The following is a 20,751-nucleotide window of genomic DNA, read 5'->3' as shown; positions in this document are numbered from 1 at the left end:
AGGAGACGGGTCCGAGTCAGTGGGAAAAAATGCAGAGATTTATGGACCCGCCAGCTTCGGCAACCCGCTCCCCCTGCCCTCCTCCCTGCTCCGCTGGGGCCTGATAAATAGCTCCATTGTTGTCTTCTTTGCGCGGCCGGGCCGTGGTGGCATCAAGAGTGCCGTCTCTGTGCCAGGCCTTGGTGGTAGGGGACCTCTGCTGGGAAGGTCACCCTCTCCTCACAGTGACCACGGTCAGCCCAGGTGGGCCGCCATGCAGCAGCTGACTACTGCCAGTGGTTTCTTGATGCCCTGTAGGAAAATACGACCACCCCTCTGGTTCTGCAGCTTCATAGGTTTCTCTGCATGCTCGCGCTCCTCACGGGACTGGTGCAAGAAGCACTTGGCAAAGTTCTTCAGAGCCACGTCATCACGGTCAAAGTAGTAGGACATGCTGAGATAGACGTAGGATGCGTCAAGCGCCAGGTTGATCTGCCAATTGATGGCCGCCTCGCAGTCCCGATGGTAGTTCTGGTGCACCTGGGAAGGAGACGAAGCCACGGCGGTGCAGTTGGGAGAGAGGGGCGGTGGGGGCTACCGGGCGGAGGAGCTGAGAAAGCGGGTGGGGGGGAGTTCCATCCAATCACTGTTGAAGCAGGAACCTCCGCAGCTCGGCCTCGCAGGCCGTTCTTGACTTCGCTCAAGACCTTTGGTCAGAGGAGTGTCATAATAAAATGAAACAGACTACTGCCAGTGAAGTAGGGTTGCCAACCTCCAGGTACTAGCTGGAGATCTCTTGCTATTGCAACTGATCTCCAGCCGATAGAGATCAGTTCCCCTGGAGAAAATGGTTGCTTTGGCAATTGGACTCTGGGGCATTTACGTCCTTTCCCTCCCCAAATCCTGCCCTCCTCAGGCTCCTCCCCGCAAAACCTCCCTCCGGTGGCGAAGAGGGATCTGGCAACCCTGGGGGTGGGGAGTTGTGTGCCGTGGTCAGCTGTGGATCAGTTTGTCTGCTTGGATTGTCCTTTCCATATAGGTGGTGGCTGCAGATCTCCCTCTGTTACAACTGATCTCCAGGGGACAGAGATCAGTTCCCCTGGAGAAAATGGCCGCTTTGGAAGGTGGACTCTATGGCATTAAAGTCCCTCCCCTCCCTGAACCCCGCCTTCCTCAGGCTCCATCCCCCAAACCTCCCGCCGGTATTTCCCAACCCGAAGCTGGCAACCCTAATACTAGGGGAGCCTTTAGGGCTGCCAACCTTCAGGTGGTGTCTGGAGATCTCCCGCTATTACAACTGATCTCCAGCCGAGAGAGATCAGTTCACCTGGAGAAAATAGCCTCTTTGGCAATTGGACTCTGGTAGTGCTGTGGGGTGGGGGGATTGGTAAATTTCAGGTTCAGGATTATTGGGCCCAATTTTTTTCGGGAAACCTGAAATAAGCCGAATACCCATACTGGTAAATATGGGCATTCGGCTTATTTTCAGGATTCCCAAAAAAAAGTCAGCCCTGGGGGGGTCATTTTTTGAGGTAGAGCTCCCAAATTCACAGTGTAGCTTAAATGGACTGTCCTTGCAGAAACCCCAAAGTTTGGTGAAGATTGGGTCAGGGTGTCCGATTTTATGGGGTTCGGAAGGGGTCACCCCCCCTCCATAGACAATCATTGTGAAGTTTGCAATTTTGCACACTCCGCCTAACCTACCTCGCAGGGTTCGTTGCAAGGATTAAATGGAAAATGAGGAGAATGTTGTAAACTGCTTTAGGTCCCCATTGGTAGGGTTGCCAACCTCCAGGTGGTGGCTAGAGATCTCCCACTATTACAACTGATCTCCAGGCAACAGAGATCAGTTCCCAGGAGAAAATGGCCGCTTTGGCAACCACTGGGTTAGATCCCGGCCCCTGGAGGGAGGGGTTAAACGTTCCTTCTTCTAGTGCTCCTTCCCCTTCCCATGGTTGCTTTGATCCTTTTTTAAAAAAAGAAAGAAAGAAAAGCTCCACCATGGATTTCCTGGCATCTCCTCTGGTTTTGAACTTGGCCCCCTCCCTCCTCACAAATAATTTTCGCCCCCGGCAAGAGGGCTACGAGATCACCCAGTCCAATTTCTTTCCTGAGCATGAAAGCTTCTGGGCCCGACTTATTTGGCTGCTTTCGGGATCAGCTGACTGATTTGCTTTAGCCAAGCGTTTGATTTGATGCAGCAAAATCCCAGCTCCATGGAGGCTAGACGGGTCGCCAGAGAAACAGCCTTCTGCCAGCTCTTCCTGCAATGGTCATGCACTACCCAGGGTTGCTAGGTGGCACCTGGAGATCTCCCACTATTGCAACTGAACTTGCCAGGCCCCTCTTTGCCATCGACGGGAGGTTTTTGGGGCAGAGCCTGAGGAGGGCAGGGTTAAGGGAGGGACTTCAATGACATTGAGTCCAATTGCCAAATCGGCCATTTTCTCCAGGGGAACTGATCTCTATCGGCTGGAGATCAGTTGTAATAGCAGGAAATCTCCAGCTATTTCCTGGAGGTTGACAACCCTAACTGATCTCCACACTACAGAGGCCGGTCCACCTGGAGGAAATGGCTGCTTTGGAGGGTGGACTCTGTGGCATCGTACCCTGCTGAGGTCCCTCCCCTCCCCAAACCCCACCCTCCTCAGGCTCCGCCCCCAAAACCTCCAGGTATTTCCCAACCCAGAGGTGGTACCACGTCATGTCCGAATTCCAAAGGTGCTCGCAGGCTCAGAATGGTTGAGAACTCCTGCTCTAAGACTTCTGTTTCTCCTAGACTATACCATGTCCACCCTCAGAATCTGAACATCTGGAGTGGGGAGATCAGCCGTAATTCTAGGAGAACTCCAGGTCCCACATGGAGGTTGATAACCCTATCTGCCAGTATCCCCTTTTTACCCAGATTGCCAATCTCAGGGACTTCTGACTTTCCGGTTGCCTCTCCTTTCTCTCTCATTCTCCAGCCTGGAGGGCAGCATAAGCTCTCTGCCTCTCCTGGTTAGCTGTGTGTGTGTGTGTAAAGTGCCATCAAGTTGCAGCCGACTTATGGCAAGAGAAGTTCAAAGGTGGTTTGCCATTGCCTTCTTCCACGTCACAACCCTGGTATTCCTTGGAGGTCTCCAATCCAAATACATGCCAGGGTCGAGGCTGAGATTGTGTGACTGGCACAAGGTCACCCAGCAAGTTTCTAAGGCAGAGTGGGGATTTGAACCTGGGCCTAGTTAGCTAGATTGTTGCCCTGGCCTGGATAGCCCCAGGCTAGCCTGATCTCCTCAGATCTCAGAAGCTAAGCAAGGTTGGCCCTGGTTAGAATTTGGTCGGACCACCTCCAAGGGCTACCAGGGTTGTGACATGGAGGCAGGCACTGGCAAACCACCTCTGAAAGTCTCTTGCTTTGAAAATCCTACAGGGTCACCATAAGTCAGCTGTGACTTTGAATCATAGAATCATAGAGTTGGAAGGGACCACCAGGGTCATCTACTCCAACCCCCTGCACAATGCAGGAAATTCACAACTACCTTCCTCCCCCCACACCCCAGTAACCCCTACTCCATGCCCAGAAGATGGCCAAGATGCCCTCCCTCTCACGATCTGCCTAAGGGTCATAGAATCAGCATTGCTGACAGATGCCCATCTAGCCTCTACTTCAAAACCTCCAAGGAAGGAGAGCTCACCACCTCCCGAGGAAGCCTGTTGCACTGAGGAACCACTCTAACTGTTAGAAAATTCTTCCTAATGTCTAGACGGAAACTCTTTTTAGGTTTGGAGCTTGGGAAGGGGAGGCACCTCAGCAGGGTATAATACCATAAAGTCCACTTTCAAAAGCAGCTATTTTCTTCAGAGGAACGGATCTTGGTCGGCTGGAGATCAATAATAGTGGGAGATCTCCAGGTCCCACCTGGAGATTGGCAACCCTATAGTTGCCGTCTGTGCGCGATGGAACTTCCGAGATGAAGCCCAAACCCTCCGCAGAGTAGGAATCCTTTACCAGGCTTGCGCTGGCCCACTTTCATGCGCAGAGTAATGGGAAGCAGATGCCTTGGAGACGGGACGCTGGGCCCGCAACAACATCATTCTCGGGGAAGGGGAGAGGCCTGGCACAGGAGCCCAGCCCCTGGGCACATCCTCCTGCAGATGAAACCCAGATGGGGTAGCCGGGAGACCGGAGCGCGAGCCAAGGACAGCGCAGTGGCCAAGGGTGGGGCCGGGTGGCAAAGCCAAATTGACAAGAGGGCCTGGGACCAGAGGGAGACAGGCCAAAGGCCGGCCAGCGCTGTGGCATGTCCCCCCCCCCCGCGCGCTGGTGAGCATCTCTACTCTTTCCACATCACCCACTGAAGCCTCATGCGCAGACGTCAGCCTGGAAAATGGTGCCGAGCCATGACCTGCGAAGGAACAGAGAGTAGGCTGGATCCCGCTTTCTGCCTGCGTTCCAGAAGGCTGCCGCACGCTCCTATTAACCCTTTGGGTACTTGCAAGATGCTCCCAGGTCTTTTGTGCATGGCTGTTTCCCTTGCGCTCACCCCTCCAACGGCTTAGAGATAAAACAGGTCCCTGGAAATACAGGGAAATGCAGGGGGAGAGCGAGGCAACCTCTGCCGGTTGGAAACAGCATGCATAGTCAACACAAAGACCCAAAGGCAGCGGAGGGGGGACGGCGAGGGCAACAGCCATGCATAAAGGGCCTTAGAATCATAGAACCATAGAATTGGAAGGGACCACCAGGGTCATCTAGTCCAACCCCCTGCACAATGCAGGAAATTCACAACTACCTCCCCACACACACCCCTGGCGACCCCTACTCCATGCCCAGAAGATGGCCAAGGTGCCCTCTCTCTCATCATCTGCGTAAGGTCATAGAATCAGCCTGGCTGACAGATGGCCATCTAACCTCTTCTTAAAAACCTCCAGGGAAGGAGAGCTCATCACCTCCCAAGGAAGCCTGTTCCACTGAGGAACCGCTCTGTTAGAAAATTATTCCTAATGTCTAGACGGAAACTCTTTTGATATAATTTCAAGTTGGTTCTACTCCGACCTTCTGGGGCAACAGAAAACAACTTGGCACCATCCTCTCTATGACAGACCTTCAAGTACTTGAAGATGGTTGTCAGATCCCTTCTCAGTCTTCTGTTCAGGCTAAACAAACCCAGCTCCTTCAACCTTTCCTCATAGGACTTGGTCTCCAGACCCCTCACCATCTTATGTGCCCTTGATGGTACATAAACAGACACACTTTTCCCAGTAGCAAATTCCCCTCCCCAAAGCTACTCCTATGATGGGGGAAAAATACAGGTACCTGTACTCTGCTGGTTTTGCCCTTTAAATACATAAGTGCCATCAAGTCACATCTGACTTATGGTGACCCCAGCAAGGGGTTTTCAAGGCAAGTGATTAAGCAGAGTTGGTTTGCCTAGCAGCTGAAGAAGAAGAGTTGGTATTTATATGCCGAGTTGCCGACTTTCTCTCCCACTTAAGGAGAGAAAGTCAAACTTAAGGGAGAGTCAAACCGGCTTACAATCACCTTCCTTTCCTCTCCCCACAGCAGACACCCTGTGAAGTAGGTGGGGTTGAGATAGTTCAGAGAGAGCTGTGACTAGCCCAAGGTCACCCAGCTGGTTTCATCTGGAGGAGTGGGGAAACCAACCCGGTTCACCAGATTAGCCTCCGCCGCTCATGTGGAGGAGTGGGGAATCAAACCCAGTTCTCCAGATCAGAGTCCATCACTCCAAACAACCACTCTTAACCACTAAACCATGCTGGCCCCCTGAACTGAAGAGACACAATTACCTTCCACCATGAACCGCACTACTCTGGTCTGAGACCAAGGTTTTTTAGGCATGGGCACTTTTACTTACTTTCTCCGCCAGCCTGACTAGGTTTTTCATTGGGGGTTTTCACTGATGTTTTCCATCCCTTAGAGATGACTTCGCGCCCAGCCCGCACAATGTCCGGGTCTTCCCGATCCTGTTGTAACACGATTCTTCAATCTCCCCTGAGATCAGCCCAGGTCAAATTGTCCCCATTTCTATGCAAAAGCCAAAGCACAGGAGAGGGGAGAGGGGAGCTGGGAGGAGGGTGACATTTTTCTCACAGTACGCACCAGTCAATTACAAAGCAGTGTTTTAAGGGGTGGGGACTCAGATACTTCTGGATTTGAGCTGGTGATTCTGCAGTACTCTGGAAACCCCAGTACTTTCTCCAGGGCAAACAACGACATGCAGGGCATTTTTAGGATTCGGAAAAGAAAAGTGTGGATCACAACAGCCTTGAACCCCAGGTAAAACCCCCAAGCATAAAAGACCTATGTTCCCTGGACTCGCGAATGAATTCCAACTCAGCAGATTTACGTTGGAGTCTCTTTTGAAAATGCTGAACTGAAGTGTTTCCCCACTCATAGAATCATAGAGTTGGAAGGGACCACCAGGGTCATTTAGTCCAACCCCCTGGAAATTTACAGGAATGTAGGAATGCAGGAAATTTACAACTACCTCCCCCCACACACACACCCAGTGACCCCTACTCCATGCCCAGAAGATGCCCAAGATGCCGTCCCTCTCATCATCTGCTTAAGGTCATAGAATCAGCATTGCTGACAGATGGCCATCTAGCCTCTGCTTCAAAACCTCCAGGGAAGGAGAGCTGGCTCCCGAGGAAGCCTGTTCCACTGAGGAACTGCTCTGTTAGAAAATTCTTCCTAATGTCTAGACGGAAACTCTCCTCCACATGAAGCCAGCTGAATGACCTTGCGCTAGTCACAGCTCTTAGAGCTCTCTCAGCCTCACCTACCTCGTATCGTGTCTGTTGTGGGGAGGGGAAGGGAAGGTGATTGTAAGCTGGTTTGATTCTTCCTTAAGTGGGAGAGAAAGTTGACATATAAAAACCAACTCTTCTTCTTCTTCTTCTTCGATCTCCTATTGAATAAAGCGGGGACTGAAATCTCCCCTGTAGGTGCTGACCCCATATATTCTCTAATGAAGAGATTAACTCGCTTGGCCTATACCAATGGCAGATGATGGCATATCTCAGGTTAGGAGTAGTGTGGGTGAACCGGGCCTTAATGGTACCGCTGATTGTGTTTGATCCCATGGTAGTGCTGCTGGAATAGATATGAGCACTGATGTACTGTTGGAGAGTCAGGTTCCTGAGTTTCCATCTGCATTTGCTGGCTCGCGGTTGCAAAGGACGGCTGCCCCATAAGTGAGGACCAACGCCAGCGGTGAGGACTTGACTGCCCCTCCCAATCTGAAGGATCAGCTGGACCTCGACTCGGGCCAGGGCCAGGTTCAGCTCTGGCGCCGCTATTCCAACCAGCACGCCAGAAGCAGGTCCAGTTGTGACATCAGGCAGATGTTCTCCTTCCTTATCCATCCAATAAGTTTTGACCCCAGAGCACTGAGAGGATGGTTACGCCCTCCAGAGCGGTCGAAAAGCTTTGAGGAGGCTCGCTGGCGCCAGAGAGCTGGGCTTCAGAAGGGAACGTCCCAATCTCCTCCGTTGCAGAGCAAACACGGACTGAGATGTTAAGTGATCTCAACGGGTGGGTTCCTCTTGGCCAGAGCTGAGGTAGCCGTCTCAAGGGGGGAAAGGCTGCGGCTGCATCCAGCAAAGCTGCTCCAAGTTCCAGCCTCATTTCCTCTAGAGGCTGGCTCTCCACCTCTTGCAGCTCAAAAATTGCAATGTGAGGCCAACCAGGGCTGCAGGAACTTTGCTTTATTGAAAAGCACAGTGAAGGGTACTGAGCAGGAAACAAGTAGCCCAGGGAATGCTGAGAATGGGAAAGCAAGATCTGCAATGGACACCCTGGCCATTTATGCAGGGCATTTATGGGGAGGGGCTGTGGCTCCGTGGCAGAGCATCTGCTTGGCGTGCAGAAGGTCCCGGGTTCAATCCCCGGCATCTCCAGTTAAAGGGACTAGGCAGGTAGGTGATGTGAAAGACCTCTGCCTGAAACCCTGGAGAGCCATGGAGAGAGACTGTGGCTCAGTGGTAGAGCATCTGCTTGGCATGTAGAAGGTCCCGGGTTCAATCCCCGGCATCTTAGTTAAAGGGACTAGGCAAGTAGGTGATGTGAAAGTCCCCTGCCTGAGATCCTGGAGAGCTGCTGCCGGTCTGAGTAGACAATGCAGACTTTGATGGACCAAGGGTCTGATTCAGAATAAGGCAGCTTCATGTGTCCATGTGGCTGTTTCCCCGCAGCCACCCCTGCCGACTACTCCAGTACTTCATTTTGATTATGCATGCCTCAGAGGTTGCCTCGCCCTCCCTGTGCGTTTCTGCATGGTTTTGCCTGCTTTTTCCAGATCCTTGCTTAAACAGCATCCAAAAAACATGGGAGAAATGCATGGAAATGCACAGGGAGACTGAGGCGACCTCTGACGGTCGGGAAAGGCATGCATAATCAAAACGAAGCACCGGAGCAGATGGAGGGGGTGACCATGGGAAAACAGCCCTGCATAAATGGCCCCTCAGTTAGGGTTGCCAGCTCCGGGTGGGGAATAAGGTTGCCAGGTTGCTCTTTGCCACCGGTGGGAGGTTCTGGGAGCAGAGCCTGAGGAGGGCGAGGTTTGGGGAGGGGAGGGACTTCAATGCCATAGAGTCCAATTGCCAAAGCGGCCATTTTCTCCAGGGGAACTGACCTCTGTCCCCTGAGATCAGTTGTAATAGCAGGAGATCTCCAGCCACCACCTGGAGGTTGGCTACCCTACCCTCAGGACCTATGGGGTGAAACTAGTAATAAACCACTGAGTATGGATAGTTGTCCCCCCGGGACTTAAGGGCAGGGCAGCAGAGGGGTCTGCCCGGATTCACAGCTGAAATGAAATTTCAGAGACCTTTGAAATTTGACTCTCTCGCAAAAACCATGTTGTCCCACATGCTATTTAGGCACCCCTTGGTGACCTGGGTGTGACATTGAAACACTGTGGGGAAACGAAAACATGGATCAGGTTCAGGAGTAATGACTGCAGGAGACTTACACAATTTTAAGGCTGACAATGAGGAAACTGAAATGGTTCAAGACTTTCTATTCCTTGGCTCCATCATCAACCAAAAGAGAAACTGCAGCCAAGGAATCAGAAGGAGGTTGAGACTGGGAAGGGCAGCAATGAAGGAGCTAGAAAAGATTCTTAAGTGTAAGGATGTGTCACTGGCCACCAAGATCAACTAAATCCATGTCATCGTATTCCCTATTGCTATGTATGGGTGTGAGAGCGGGACATTGAAGAAAGCTGATAGGAAGAAAGTAGATTCCTTTGAAATGTGGTGTTGGAAGATACCGTGGACTGCCAAAAAAACCCAAAAACTAATCAGTGGGTTATAGATCAAATCAACCCTGAAGTGACCCTAGAAGCTAAAATGACTAAACTGGGGCTGCCATATTTTGGTCACATTATGAGAAAACAAGAGTCACTGGAAAAAACAGTCATGCTAGGAAAAGTTGAGGGTAGCAGGAAAAGAAGAAGACCCAACAAGAGATGGATTGACTCTAGAAAGGAAGCCATGGCCCTTGATTTGCAAGACCTGAGCAAGGTTGTCAAAGATAGGACATTTTGGAGGACTTTCATTCATAGGGTCGCCATGAGTCGGAAGCGACTTGACGGCACTTAACACACACACATGAGCCACGAAAAACTAGACCAGAGTGAAATGAGGACACTTGTAATACCTTTGGTTATTGTTATTGCTGTTGTTGTCAACTGTATTTCAATCCCACCTCTCTCCCCAAGGGGGACCCAATGCAGCTGACATCCTTCTCCTCTTCCATTTTATCCTCACAACAACCCTGCAATGTAGGTTAGGTTGAGAGGGTGTGGCTGACCCAACGTCACCCAGCAACCTTCCGTGGCAGAGTAAGGATTCGAACCTGGGGTTCCCAGATCCTAGTCTGCTTTAACCACTACACTGCACTCGTTCACCGGGTCCAATGGGGCACACTTGGAGTTATACTGTGTTGTTCTTGCAACTGCCCCTGAATGATTTACAGCATCAGAAGAAAGGAAGAGCCCTGCTGGATCAGACCGGTGGTCCATCTAGTCCAGCATCCCGTCTCACACAGCGGCCGAGCAGTTCCTCTGGAGGGCCAACAACAGGGCTTAGAGGCCAAGGCGTTCCCTTGATATTGCCTCCTGGCACTGGTATTCAGAGTTTTACCCTACCTCACAGGGTTGTTGTTGTCGTGAGGATAAAATGGAGGAAGGGAGAATGAAGTTGTATACCGCTTTGGGTCCCCATTGAGAAAGAAAAGCAAGGTATAAATCTAAATAAGTGACTGTAACTGCATGCGCTTCTTCCAGCGACCTTGAATTTTGGCTCCCTCTTTTGCAAAGGTTTGCAGAAAGCAGCGGGGGGATTAAGCAGCTGCAGCCAGCCGACAAAGTCCTAAGAACGGCTTGTGATCGGTGGCTTGGCTGGGCTGTGAGTCAGGCAGCCTCCACCCAAGGACCCCAGTCCCCAGCAAAGAGGATTAATTAATGCTTCCTTCTTAACCGTCCTCCTTTTTTCTGCAGGGCTCTAATCTCGAGTTCCCGGGGGCCAGCCGGCTCCTCTAATTCGAGCGGCATGGAGCTTCGCAAGGTGCAGAAACTGCTCGGTGTTAAGCCGCAAAGCCTGGTGGTGCAAAGCCCACAGGGGGGCTGCGAGGATGGGGGGCTGTCTCCTGCCCCCCCCACCCGGTGCAACATAATGGAGCCTCTCCAGCAGTCCAGCCCAGGTCTCTCCTCTTCCCCCCTCCAGGGCTCTGCTACTTACGAGGTTCTAATGTGTTGCTGGGACCGAGCAGCCATCTGGACTCCATCCTTGGAGAGGGGAAAGTGCTCTTTGTCAGCCTGCGGCCCCCCGGGACGCCCAGCGAGCAGCAGCTGGAATGGTAATTACCCATATGATTAAAAAAACAACACCCCTCCCCATGAGCCCAAACATGCACACACGCACGCAACACCCCACGTGCATGAGCTCTAGGAACGGCTCCTAAGAGAGCCGCACAAAAAAGTACGATCAGGGCTGTGGCTCAGTGGTAGAGCACCTGCTCACCATGCAGAAGGGCCCAGGTTCAATCCCCGACATCTCCAATTAAAGGGACTAGGAGAGGCTGTGGCTCAGTGGTAGAGCACCTGCTCGCCATGCAGAAGGGCCCAGGTTCAATCCCCAGCATCTCCAGTTAAAGGGACTAGGGTAGGGGGCGTGGCTCAGTGGTAGAGCACCTGCTCGCCATGCAGAAGGGCCCAGGTTCAATCCCCAGCATCTCCAGTTAAAGGGACTAGGGTAGGGGGCGTGGCTCAGTGGCAGAGCACCTGCTCGCCATGCAGAAGGGCCCAGGTTCAATCCCCAGCATCTCCAGTTAAAGGGACTAGGGGAGGAGGCGTGGCTCAGTGGTAGAGCACCTGCTCACCATGCAGAAGGGCCCAGGTTCAATCCCCGACATCTCCAATTAAAGGGACTAGGAGAGGCTGTGGCTCAGTGATAGAGCACCTGCTCGCCATGCAGAAGGGCCCAGGTTCAATCCCCAGCATCTCCAGTTAAAGGGAATAGGGGAGGGGGTGTGGCTCAATGGCAGAGCATCTGCTTGGCAAGCAGAAGGGCCCAGGTTCAATCCCCAGCATCTCCAGTTAAAGGGACTAGGGGAGGGGCTGTGGCTCAGTGGCAGAGCATCTGCTTGGCATGCAGAAGGTCCCATGTTCAATCCCAGCATCTCCAGTTAAAGGGACCAGGCAAGTAGAAGGTGGGTAAGGGGAGACATGATAGAGGTCTATAAAATTATGCATCACACTGCTGACTCATGTTCAGTGTTTGGTCTACTAAGACCCCAAGATCCTTTTCGCACACACTACTGCTGAGACTAGTCTCCCCCATCCTATAATTATGCATTTGATTTTTCCTACCTAAATGCAGAACTTTACATTTATCTTTGTTGAAATGCATTTTATTGGTTTTAGCCCAATTCTCCAGCCTGTCAAGATCATCCTGTCTTCTACCGTATTTGCTACCCCTCCCAATGTAGCATCATCTGCAAATTTAGTAAGCATCCCCTCTATTCCTTCATCCAAATCATTTATAAAGATGTTGAACAACACAGGGCCCAGGACAGATCCCTGAGGAACTCCACTAGTCACTTCTCTCCAAGTGCATGACGAACCATTAACTAGCACTCTTGGGGTGCGATCTACTGAGGTTCTTCCGAACTACAGACCCTGCCCTCCCCAGGCTCCATACCAAGATCTCCAGGAATTTCCCAATCTGGAGTTGGCAACTCTAGATAGCAAAGGACGGGGAATTGTGAAATGATCTAGGATCTAGGTGGCAAACCTGTTCTGAAATAACTATTTTTAAAAGTATTTGTTCTAAACAGTGGCTATCTTGTCACCCAGGGCCTAAGATGGCTGCTACTCTGGTTGCAGAAAAAGAAAGCGTGATAGTGTTGCTAAACTGTCTGAATTATTGTGGCACCTCCAAGGAATTATAGATTAATCTTTCCAACAGTGCCGTGAACAGCCCAGGAGAAAAATATTGGGGGAGTTCTCTAAATGTGTATTGAAAGGTGAATCTCATCTCTTATTATCAGCGGCTCTTTGGTTTAATACATTGCTATAGACTTTGGAATCCAGTGAGTTTAATATATGGCTGCTCTTGCAAAGGCAGCGCATATAAAGAGGGTCTCAGTCAGGGCACAGTTTAGGGAGGTTGGATGCTCTTAGGTTACCCAAATGGCCCTGATGTAGCGGTGCTTAGCTAGAGGGGGACCCGTAGGGTTGCCAACCTCCAGGTACTAGCTGGAGATCAACGCTCCCTTTGTCAGATCTGAAGACAGGAATGTTGACTCTCAAAAGCTCATACCCTGAAAATCTGGTTGATCTCTGAGGTGCTTCTGGACTCCATGAAGAAGGGCCAAAGCTCAGTGGTACAACATCTGCTTGGCATGCAGAAGGTCCCAGGTTCAATCCCCGGCATCTCCAGTTAAAGGGACTAGGCAACTAGGTGACGTGAAAGACTTCTGCCTGAGACCCTGGAGAGCTGCTGCCGGTCTGATTAGACAATACTGACTTTGATGGACCGAGGGTCTGATTCAGTATAAGGCAGCTTCATGTGTTCATGTGCTCATCTACATCATCATACTGGGAAAGAATGAAAGACTGGACAGCTACATTTCAGAGAGAGGCCCCTAGCTACACGGGAGAAGCACACAGCATGAAAGATGCAAAGGTCATGCAAGAATGGTCCACCTTCAGATTGTCTGGGGTGAGAGGGGGGCTTCACAGGCCGCCCTCAGCACATAAACACATGAAGCTGCCATGCGCTGAATCAGACACTTGGTCCATCAAGGTCAGTGTTATCTACTCAGACTGCCAGCGGCTCTCCAGAGTCTCAGGTGCAGATTGTTCACAAGATTACTTGATCCTGTTTAGCTGGAGATGCCGGGGGTTGAACCTAGGATGCTCTGCGTGCTAAGCAGATGCTCTACCGCTGAGCCACAGCCCCAACCCAGCAAGAAGCTTATTCTCTTCTTACAGGAATCTCATTCCACTTTGCAAAGGGAGTCTATCTAAAAGAGTTAGAGTTGTGAGTTGCCCTGACCTGGATGGCCCAGGCTAGCCTGATATCACCAAATCTCAGACGCTCAGCCCTGGTTAGTACTTAGATGGGAAGAAGAAGAAGAAAAGGAGTTGGTTTTTATATGCCAACTTTCTCTACCACTTAAGACAGAATCAAACTGGCTAACAATCCCTTCCCCTCCCAGCAACAGACACCCTGTGAGGTAGGTGAGGCTAAGAGAGCTCAAAGAGAGCTGTGATTAGCCCAAGGTCACCCAGCCGGCTTCATGTGTAGGAGAGGCAAAACCAACCCGGTTCACTAGATTAGCATCCGCAGCTCATGTGAAGGAGTAGGGAATTGAAATTGGGCCGTCGATTCGGTTCGTTCCAAACCGAAAAACCGCTGAATTTCCCCCGATTCGTCGGTTTCCGTTTCGGGACGAACCGAATTGAAAAAAGGCAGAAAACGGGGGAGCCGAATTCCCCGACTTCGGGGTGTTCGGAAATAAATTCGGCAAATTCGGGGTTCGGCTCCCTCCCCCGTGCGCCTTCACAGGGCTTCCCTGAAGGTGCGCGGGGGGGGGGGGCGAATTTTTTCCCGAACTCCGGATCTCGCCCGAATTTTGGGGATCCGAAGAGGGGGAGTTCGGACTTCGGCACGGCCTGAATTTAAAAGGGCCGAATTTTGCCGAAGCCGAACTATACCGAATTTTTTTTCAACAGCCCTAATTGAACCTGGTTCTCCAGATCAGAGTCCACCGCTCCAAACCACCGCTCTTAACCACTACACCATGCTGGCTCCACGCTGGGAGACCACCAAGGAAGTCCAGGGTTGCTATGCAAGGACAGGCAATGGCCAACCACCTCTGTTTTTCTCTTGCCTTGGAAACCCTAACCGTTTGCCATAAGTCAGCTTAGGGGAGGAGCCGTGGCTCAGTGGTAGAGCATCTGCTTGGCATGCAGAGAGTCCCAGGTTGAATTCCCTGGTATCTCCCATTAAAGGAACCAGGCAAGTAGACGATGTGAAAGTCCTCTACCTGAGACCCTGGAGAGCTGCTGCCAGCCTGAGTAGACAATATTGACTTTGATGGACCAAGGGTCTGATTCATTATAAGGCAGCTTCATGTGTTCATGTGACTTAGCAGCACTTTTCACACACAATGTTGGGAGACAGCAGGGGTTGACAGGGACCCTCTGCCCTTATGGGCCAGAGGGCAACAAACTTTACCAAAGTCAACACAGCGTCTTTCTTGTGCTGCCAGATCATAGCCGACCTGGAACATATAGATGCCACCCATCATGGGCACTTGAAAACACCTTTGTTTAGTACCAGCATGCTGAAGCTATAGATCTCCACCTCCCGCACCTGCAAAAATGTCAGCACAGTTGTAAACTCTAATTCCGTGCACAAAACAAGATCCACGCACTGTGCCTTGGAACGGGAGGCAGGCTGGATTCTTTTGCACAGGGTTTAGCACAATGGACGCGATGCCAGGCCCGCCACCGGTGTGCAGAAAACATCCCAGGAATTGCTAAGAGCGGCAAGAATTGCAGGGGAGGTTATCCCCGTGCCATCAGCTCACCTCGGCCCCCTTCCAGAGGGCTGCGGGCCAGGTGCTGAGTGAATCATCCGGAACGCTGCCCGGGCTAGGCGATGTATGGTGACCAGGAACAGCCAAAGGCTGGCCGGAGACGGAAGCAATGAGATGTCCATTCTCATGGAAGAGAAGCCTGTGTATCCACACTGTGTGTGCAATGTTCCAGGAGGCTTGGTAAAGACAATAACAGGGAATGTAGTTTTGGGCCTGTAGCTACAGAGAGGGCATAAAAGGGCAAAGCCACCTTGGAAATATGTTATGCCCCCTTGTCTAAATTCCCAGTCTCTTTTAAATGTAAAAAATATATCTATAGCCTTTTCATTGTGGAGATATAAGGGAGAATATACTAATAGTTGTTATTTTTGTCTTGACTACCTGGAAAGGAATGCATTACATATTGTTCTTTTGTTTTCTCAACCTTCTGGTTTGCCTTCTCTTTCTTGGTTGGGTATTTTTCCTTTTGGGGGGAGGGTCCTGTGTCATTTGCACAAAGGCTTCTTGCATTGTGGGCGGGCCATAGGCTGGGTCACATGCCATCTTTGAGACTTGGTCTTTGGAGCTTTGTCATACCGAGGGATGTCACTTACCCACTGCAAGCTCAGTAGTGAGCTATGGCTCAGGAACGCTCCTACCCTGCCAGAAATTTTGTTAGTCTTTAAGGTGCCACTGGACTCTTGCTCTTTTCTGCTGCTACCTGACAGGAGTTGCTGTGAAACTAAAAAGGGGGCAAGAAGATAAGAGTTATGTGGTGGACACCGAGGTCCATCTAGGCCAGTATTCTGTCTCTACTAACAACCAGCCACTTGAAGGCTCTGCTGCTCATCCCAAAGATCTTTCCTTTATCCCTTAGAAGCTCCTTGATCCATTGATCTTGAGCAGCGTATATCTAATGTTTGAGGGATATAAGGACTGGAACAAATCTTGCCACTGACAATGTAGCCTTGGGATCCCTGTCACTTAGTAAAAAAGGCATTATGTCAGACACAGAGGCATTAAATTTATGTGTTAAAAGGGGAGAGATATAATGTGATCGAAGTTCTTTGTAAAAGCGGCATTCCAAGAGGGCATAAGCTAATGAATCAGTAGAGCCAGAAGAGCAAGGACAGGTCCGGTCTGGGTATGGTATATTCAAAATCCTGCCCTGCATAACCATAGAGGGGTTAGCATTCAGTCTAGCTAAACAGAAGGGTCTAGAAAGATTGTCAAATAGTTGTCAAAGAGTTGTCAAATAATAAGTATAAGCAGGCAAACCAAGTGGTGGTGGAATCCCCAAGATCTGGTACTCAGAGGAAAACTGCCTTTGTACATGGAGGCTCCATTTAGCTGTCGTAAAACTTCACATGTCAGCCTGAGCACGATGAAGTAAGGGCTGGAAACACAGGTGATGAACTGAGAAGCAATACAGTAATTAACCCTTCCCAACAGCAATCTCATAGAATCATAGAGTTGGAAGGGGCCATACAGGCCATCTAGTCCAACCCCCTGCTTAATGCAGGATCAGCCTTGAGCATCCCTGACAAGTGCTTGCCCAGCCTCTGCTTAAAGACCCCCAGTGAGGGGGGGGGCTCACCACCTCCCTAGGTAGCCGATTCCAGTGTCGAACAACTCTTGCTGTAAAAAATTTTTTTCCTAATATCCATCCGGTACCTTTCCGCCCGCAATGTAAACCCATTATTGCGAGTCCTCCCCTCTGCTACCAACAGGAACAGCTCCCTGCCCTCCTCTGAGTGACAGCCTTTCAAATACTTAAAGGGGTCAATCATGTCCCTCCTCAACCTCCTCTTCTCTAGACTAAACATTCCCACGTCCCTCAGCCTTTCCTCACAGGGCTTGGTCTCCGGGCCCCTGATCATCCTCGCCGCTCTCCTGCCTGATTCTGTCCCCATCCTTTTGGAAGTGAGGCCTCCAGAACTGCACTTGGTACTCCAGGTGCAGCCTGACCAATGCAGTGCACAGCATGGGACTATGACATCTTGCGATTTGGATGTTATCTCGTTACCTTCATTAGAGTACCTTTTCCTTGGAAAGCTCTTTTCTTTCCTACTGTTGGTGTTTTATCCCTTCTTGGCCCGGCGAACTGCTTAGGATAACAGGTTCAATTACCAAATCCCCTTTTGCACTCTTCTAGATCAAAGGGAAGCCTCGATTTAGGAGGAGGGGTGTGAGAAAGCTTTGAAGGCGGCTGGGGGGGGGGCTTCAGTTACTCAAAAGGGATGAGGGGGCATTGGGACGCTAAGCTGATCACACATTTCTTTGCATCTGTTTGGTGCTGTGAGCTTGTACTCGTTGGCGGCGCTGAGAAAAACAAGGACTACTCAGAGCGGCTTTTTGAGCGTGCCGGACTCCAGAAGAAAAAGGTGGCATCTCATCAAACTCAGTGCATTTCCAGTTCATTCACGTCTTCCCATAGGGCTTCAAACCTCCGCGTTGGGACTGGAGATCTCCTAAAATTACAACTGATCTCCAGGAGATGGAGATCAGTTTGCTTGGAGGAAACGGCTGCTTTGGAGAATGGACTCTATGGCACTCTACCCCACTGAACTCTCTCCCCTCCCCAAACTCAGACCCTCCCCAAGCTCTGCCCCCAGATCTCCAGGAATTTCCAAAGCTGGAACTAGCAACCCTAAGTAGACCAACCTGCACCCCCTGCATTTTTGCATTTCCGCACTCCAAGTGAACATATGAACATAATAAAAGCCCTGCTGGACCAGACCAAGGCCCATCAAGTCCAGCAGTCTGTTCCCACAGTGGCCAACCAGGTGCCTCTGGGAAGCCCACAAGCAAGACGACTGCAGCAGCATTCTCCTGGAGATTTTTGGGGTGGAGCCTGAGGAGGGCGGGTTTTGGTGAGGGGAGGGACTTCAATGCCATAGAGTCCAATAGCCAAAGCGGCCATTTTCTCCAGGGGAACTGATCTCTATCGGCTGAAGATCAGTTGTAATAGCACAAGGTCTCCAGCTACTAGTACCTGGAAGTTGGTAACCCTAGGGCGAAGACTTCCGTCTATGTCGTTGGGCTTGTGGATGTACTCATCTCAGTACAAAGCATGAGCTAGCGAGGTGTGAAACTGGACTCCCAATTTAGGCATGCGATCTTAAGGTTCTCAAGGCCTGCAATCGGTGCTTGTCCAAGGAAGAGGCTTGCCGGGTCCCTCTACACCACCGGCGGGAGTTTCTTGGGGCGGAGCCTGAGGAGGGCTGGGTTTAGAGAGGGGAGGGACTTCAGTGCCATAGAGTCCAATTGCCAAAGCGGCCATTTTCTCCAGGGGATCTGATCTCTGTCAGCTGGAGATCAGTTGTAATAGCAGGAGATCTCCTGCTAGTACAAATCGCCATCTCTACTTGAGTTCCAGAGCTAGGTTGCAATTTTTGTACTGAGACATTTGTATATATGCATACTGGATATTAGCATGGATAAACTGTAAATTGTATGTTATGTAACAACAACTTGAAAGTTATATAATGGTTGCCTGTGACAGCAACCTTAAAAGGATCGTTTGCAACAATATATTGGTATGGAAAATTCACCAATTGTGGATTCTTTGATGTGTAATGATATATATGTATGGAAACATTGTGAAACTTACCTTTATTTAGCCACAGTGCTACGCTTTTGCTAACAAGTACCTGGAGGCTGGCAACCCTACCAAGGAAACATAACAGGCCGGTCTATTCCCCCCCCCCCTTTTCATAGAATCATAGAGTTGGAAGGGACCACCAGGGTCATCTAGTCCAACCCCCGGCACAATGCAGGAAATTCACAACTACCTCCACCCCCAGTGACCCCTACTCCATGCCCAGAAGATGGCCAAGGTGCCCTCCCTCTCATGATATGCCTAAGGTCATAGAATCAGCATTGCTCACAGATGGCCATCTAGCCTCTGCTTAAAAACCTCCAGGGAAGGAGAGCTCAACACCTCCCGAGGAAGCCTGTTCCACTGAGGAACTGCTCTAACTGTTAGAAAATTCTTCCTAATGTCTAGACAGAAACTCTTTTGATTTAATTTCAACCCATTGTTTCTGGTCCGACCTTTTCTCTTATCCTTCCCAGGGTGAAGTGAAGGTGGGAAGGAAATCCAAAACCTCCCAGCCTGCAACTGTTTGTACATATTGGAGTGCTGTTTACCCAGGCACATGCTGACCCAGGAAGACATGGTGGATTCAGATTACCAGATATCGGGGTTATAACGGCGGCCCCTTTGTAACAACATGGGGCTAAGAGATCTAAGCAACCTTTGCTTTCCTGATAGTCAAGTAGGGTTGCCAGGTCCAGGTTGGGAAATTCCTGGAGATCTGGGGGCGATGCCTGGGAAGGGCAGGGTTTGGGGAGAGGATAGGGTTGCCAGGTCCCTCTTCGCCACTGGCAGGAGGTTTTTGGGGCAGAGCCTGAGGAGGGCGGGGTTTGGGGAGGGACTTCAAAGCTATAGAGTCCGATGGCCAAAGCAGCCATTTTCTCCAGGGGAACTGATTTCTCTCGGCTGGAGATCAGTTGTAATATCAGCTAGTACCTGGAGGTTGGAAACCCTAGGAGGGGAGGGATCTCAGAGGAGTATAATCCAACAAAGTTCACTCTCCAAAGCAGCCATTTTCTCCAGGGTGACTGATCTCTGTCGTCTGGAGATCGATTGTTCTGGGAGATCTCCAGGACCCACCTGGGGGTTGGCAAACCTAGGAAGTGAGAGCAGTCTTATCTCGCACTCAGATTCTGAACATGGGATGTGCTCATCTACACTAGAGGGTCCTCAAATTGAACAAGGCTTCACTTGGGGGGACCTGTTTTTAATGGAGATGTGGAGAAGAGGGCTATCCATGGCTACTAGTCAAAATGGATACTAGTCATGATGCATACCTGTTCTCTCCAGGATCAGAGGAGCCTGCCTGTTATATTAGGTGCTGTGGAACACAGGCAAGATAATGCATAGGGTTAATGGTTCTGGAATGGAAAATACCTGGAGATTTTGTGGGCGGAGCCTGAGGAGGGCAGGGTTTGGAGAAGGGAGGGACTTCAATGCCGTAGAGTCCAATGGCCAAAGCAGCCATTTTCACCTGGTGAACTAACCTCTATCGGCTGGAGATCAGTTGTAATAGCAGGAGATCTCCAGTCACCACCCTAATAATGCTGCTGCATTAGTCTTGTTTGTGGGCTTCCTAGAGGCCCCTGGTTGGCCACTGTGTGAACAGGCTGCTGGACTTGATGGACGTTGGTCTGATCCAGCAGGGACTTTCTTATGTTCTTATGTTTCTCCTGAACAGAAACCACCACATTCAGCTCTAAATTTCACTTAAAGTAACATTCAGCAGCCTCTTCTAATCTGAGAGCCAGCGTGGTGTAGTGGTTAAGAGCAGAGGACTCTAGTCTGGAGAACTTGATGGGCCTTGGTCTGATCCAGCATGGCTTTTGTTATATTCTTAAGGCTTTAAGAGGGGAGTGGACATGTTCACGGAGGAGAGGGCAATTCATGGCTACTAGTCCAAATGGATACTAGTCACGATGCATACCTTTTCTCTCCAGGATCAGAGGAGCATGCCTATTATTTTGGGTGCGGTGGAACACAGGCAGGATGGTGCTGCTGCAGTCGTCTTGCTTGTGGGCTTCCTGGAGGCACCTGGTTGGCCACCGTGTGAACAGAATGCTGGACATGATGGTCT

General features: G+C 50.7%; 1 protein-coding gene across 1 annotated transcript; it reads right to left on the bottom strand.

Moving 5' to 3' along the window:
• Nucleotides 1-234: 234 nt before the first annotated feature.
• Nucleotides 235-7,350, bottom strand: LOC130477919 (ferritin heavy chain-like). The gene is made up of 2 exons (XM_056849999.1): nt 7,192-7,350; nt 235-573 (listed from the first exon to the last, which is right to left on the bottom strand). Exons 1-2 carry the CDS (start codon nt 7,348-7,350, stop codon nt 235-237), a joined length of 498 nt encoding a protein of 165 aa, XP_056705977.1.
• Between the last annotated feature and the right edge of the window lie 13,401 nt (nt 7,351-20,751).

Source organism: Euleptes europaea, chromosome 5, assembly GCF_029931775.1.
Source record: "Euleptes europaea isolate rEulEur1 chromosome 5, rEulEur1.hap1, whole genome shotgun sequence".
In the NCBI taxonomy this organism is placed as follows: domain Eukaryota; kingdom Metazoa; phylum Chordata; class Lepidosauria; order Squamata; family Sphaerodactylidae; genus Euleptes; species Euleptes europaea.
This window is presented reverse-complemented; position numbering and strand designations above follow the sequence as displayed.

Excerpts from the sequence above, each read along its gene's own strand:
- LOC130477919 (XM_056849999.1), bottom strand. The coding sequence starts at position 7,350 with ATGGATAAGGAAGGAGAACATCTGCCTGATGTCACAACTGGACCTGCT. Across the intron at positions 574-7,191 it reads GTCAAGTCCTCACCGCTGGC|CCCCCACCGCCCCTCTCTCC; the intron begins GTTGGTCCTCAC and ends TCCGCCCGGTAG.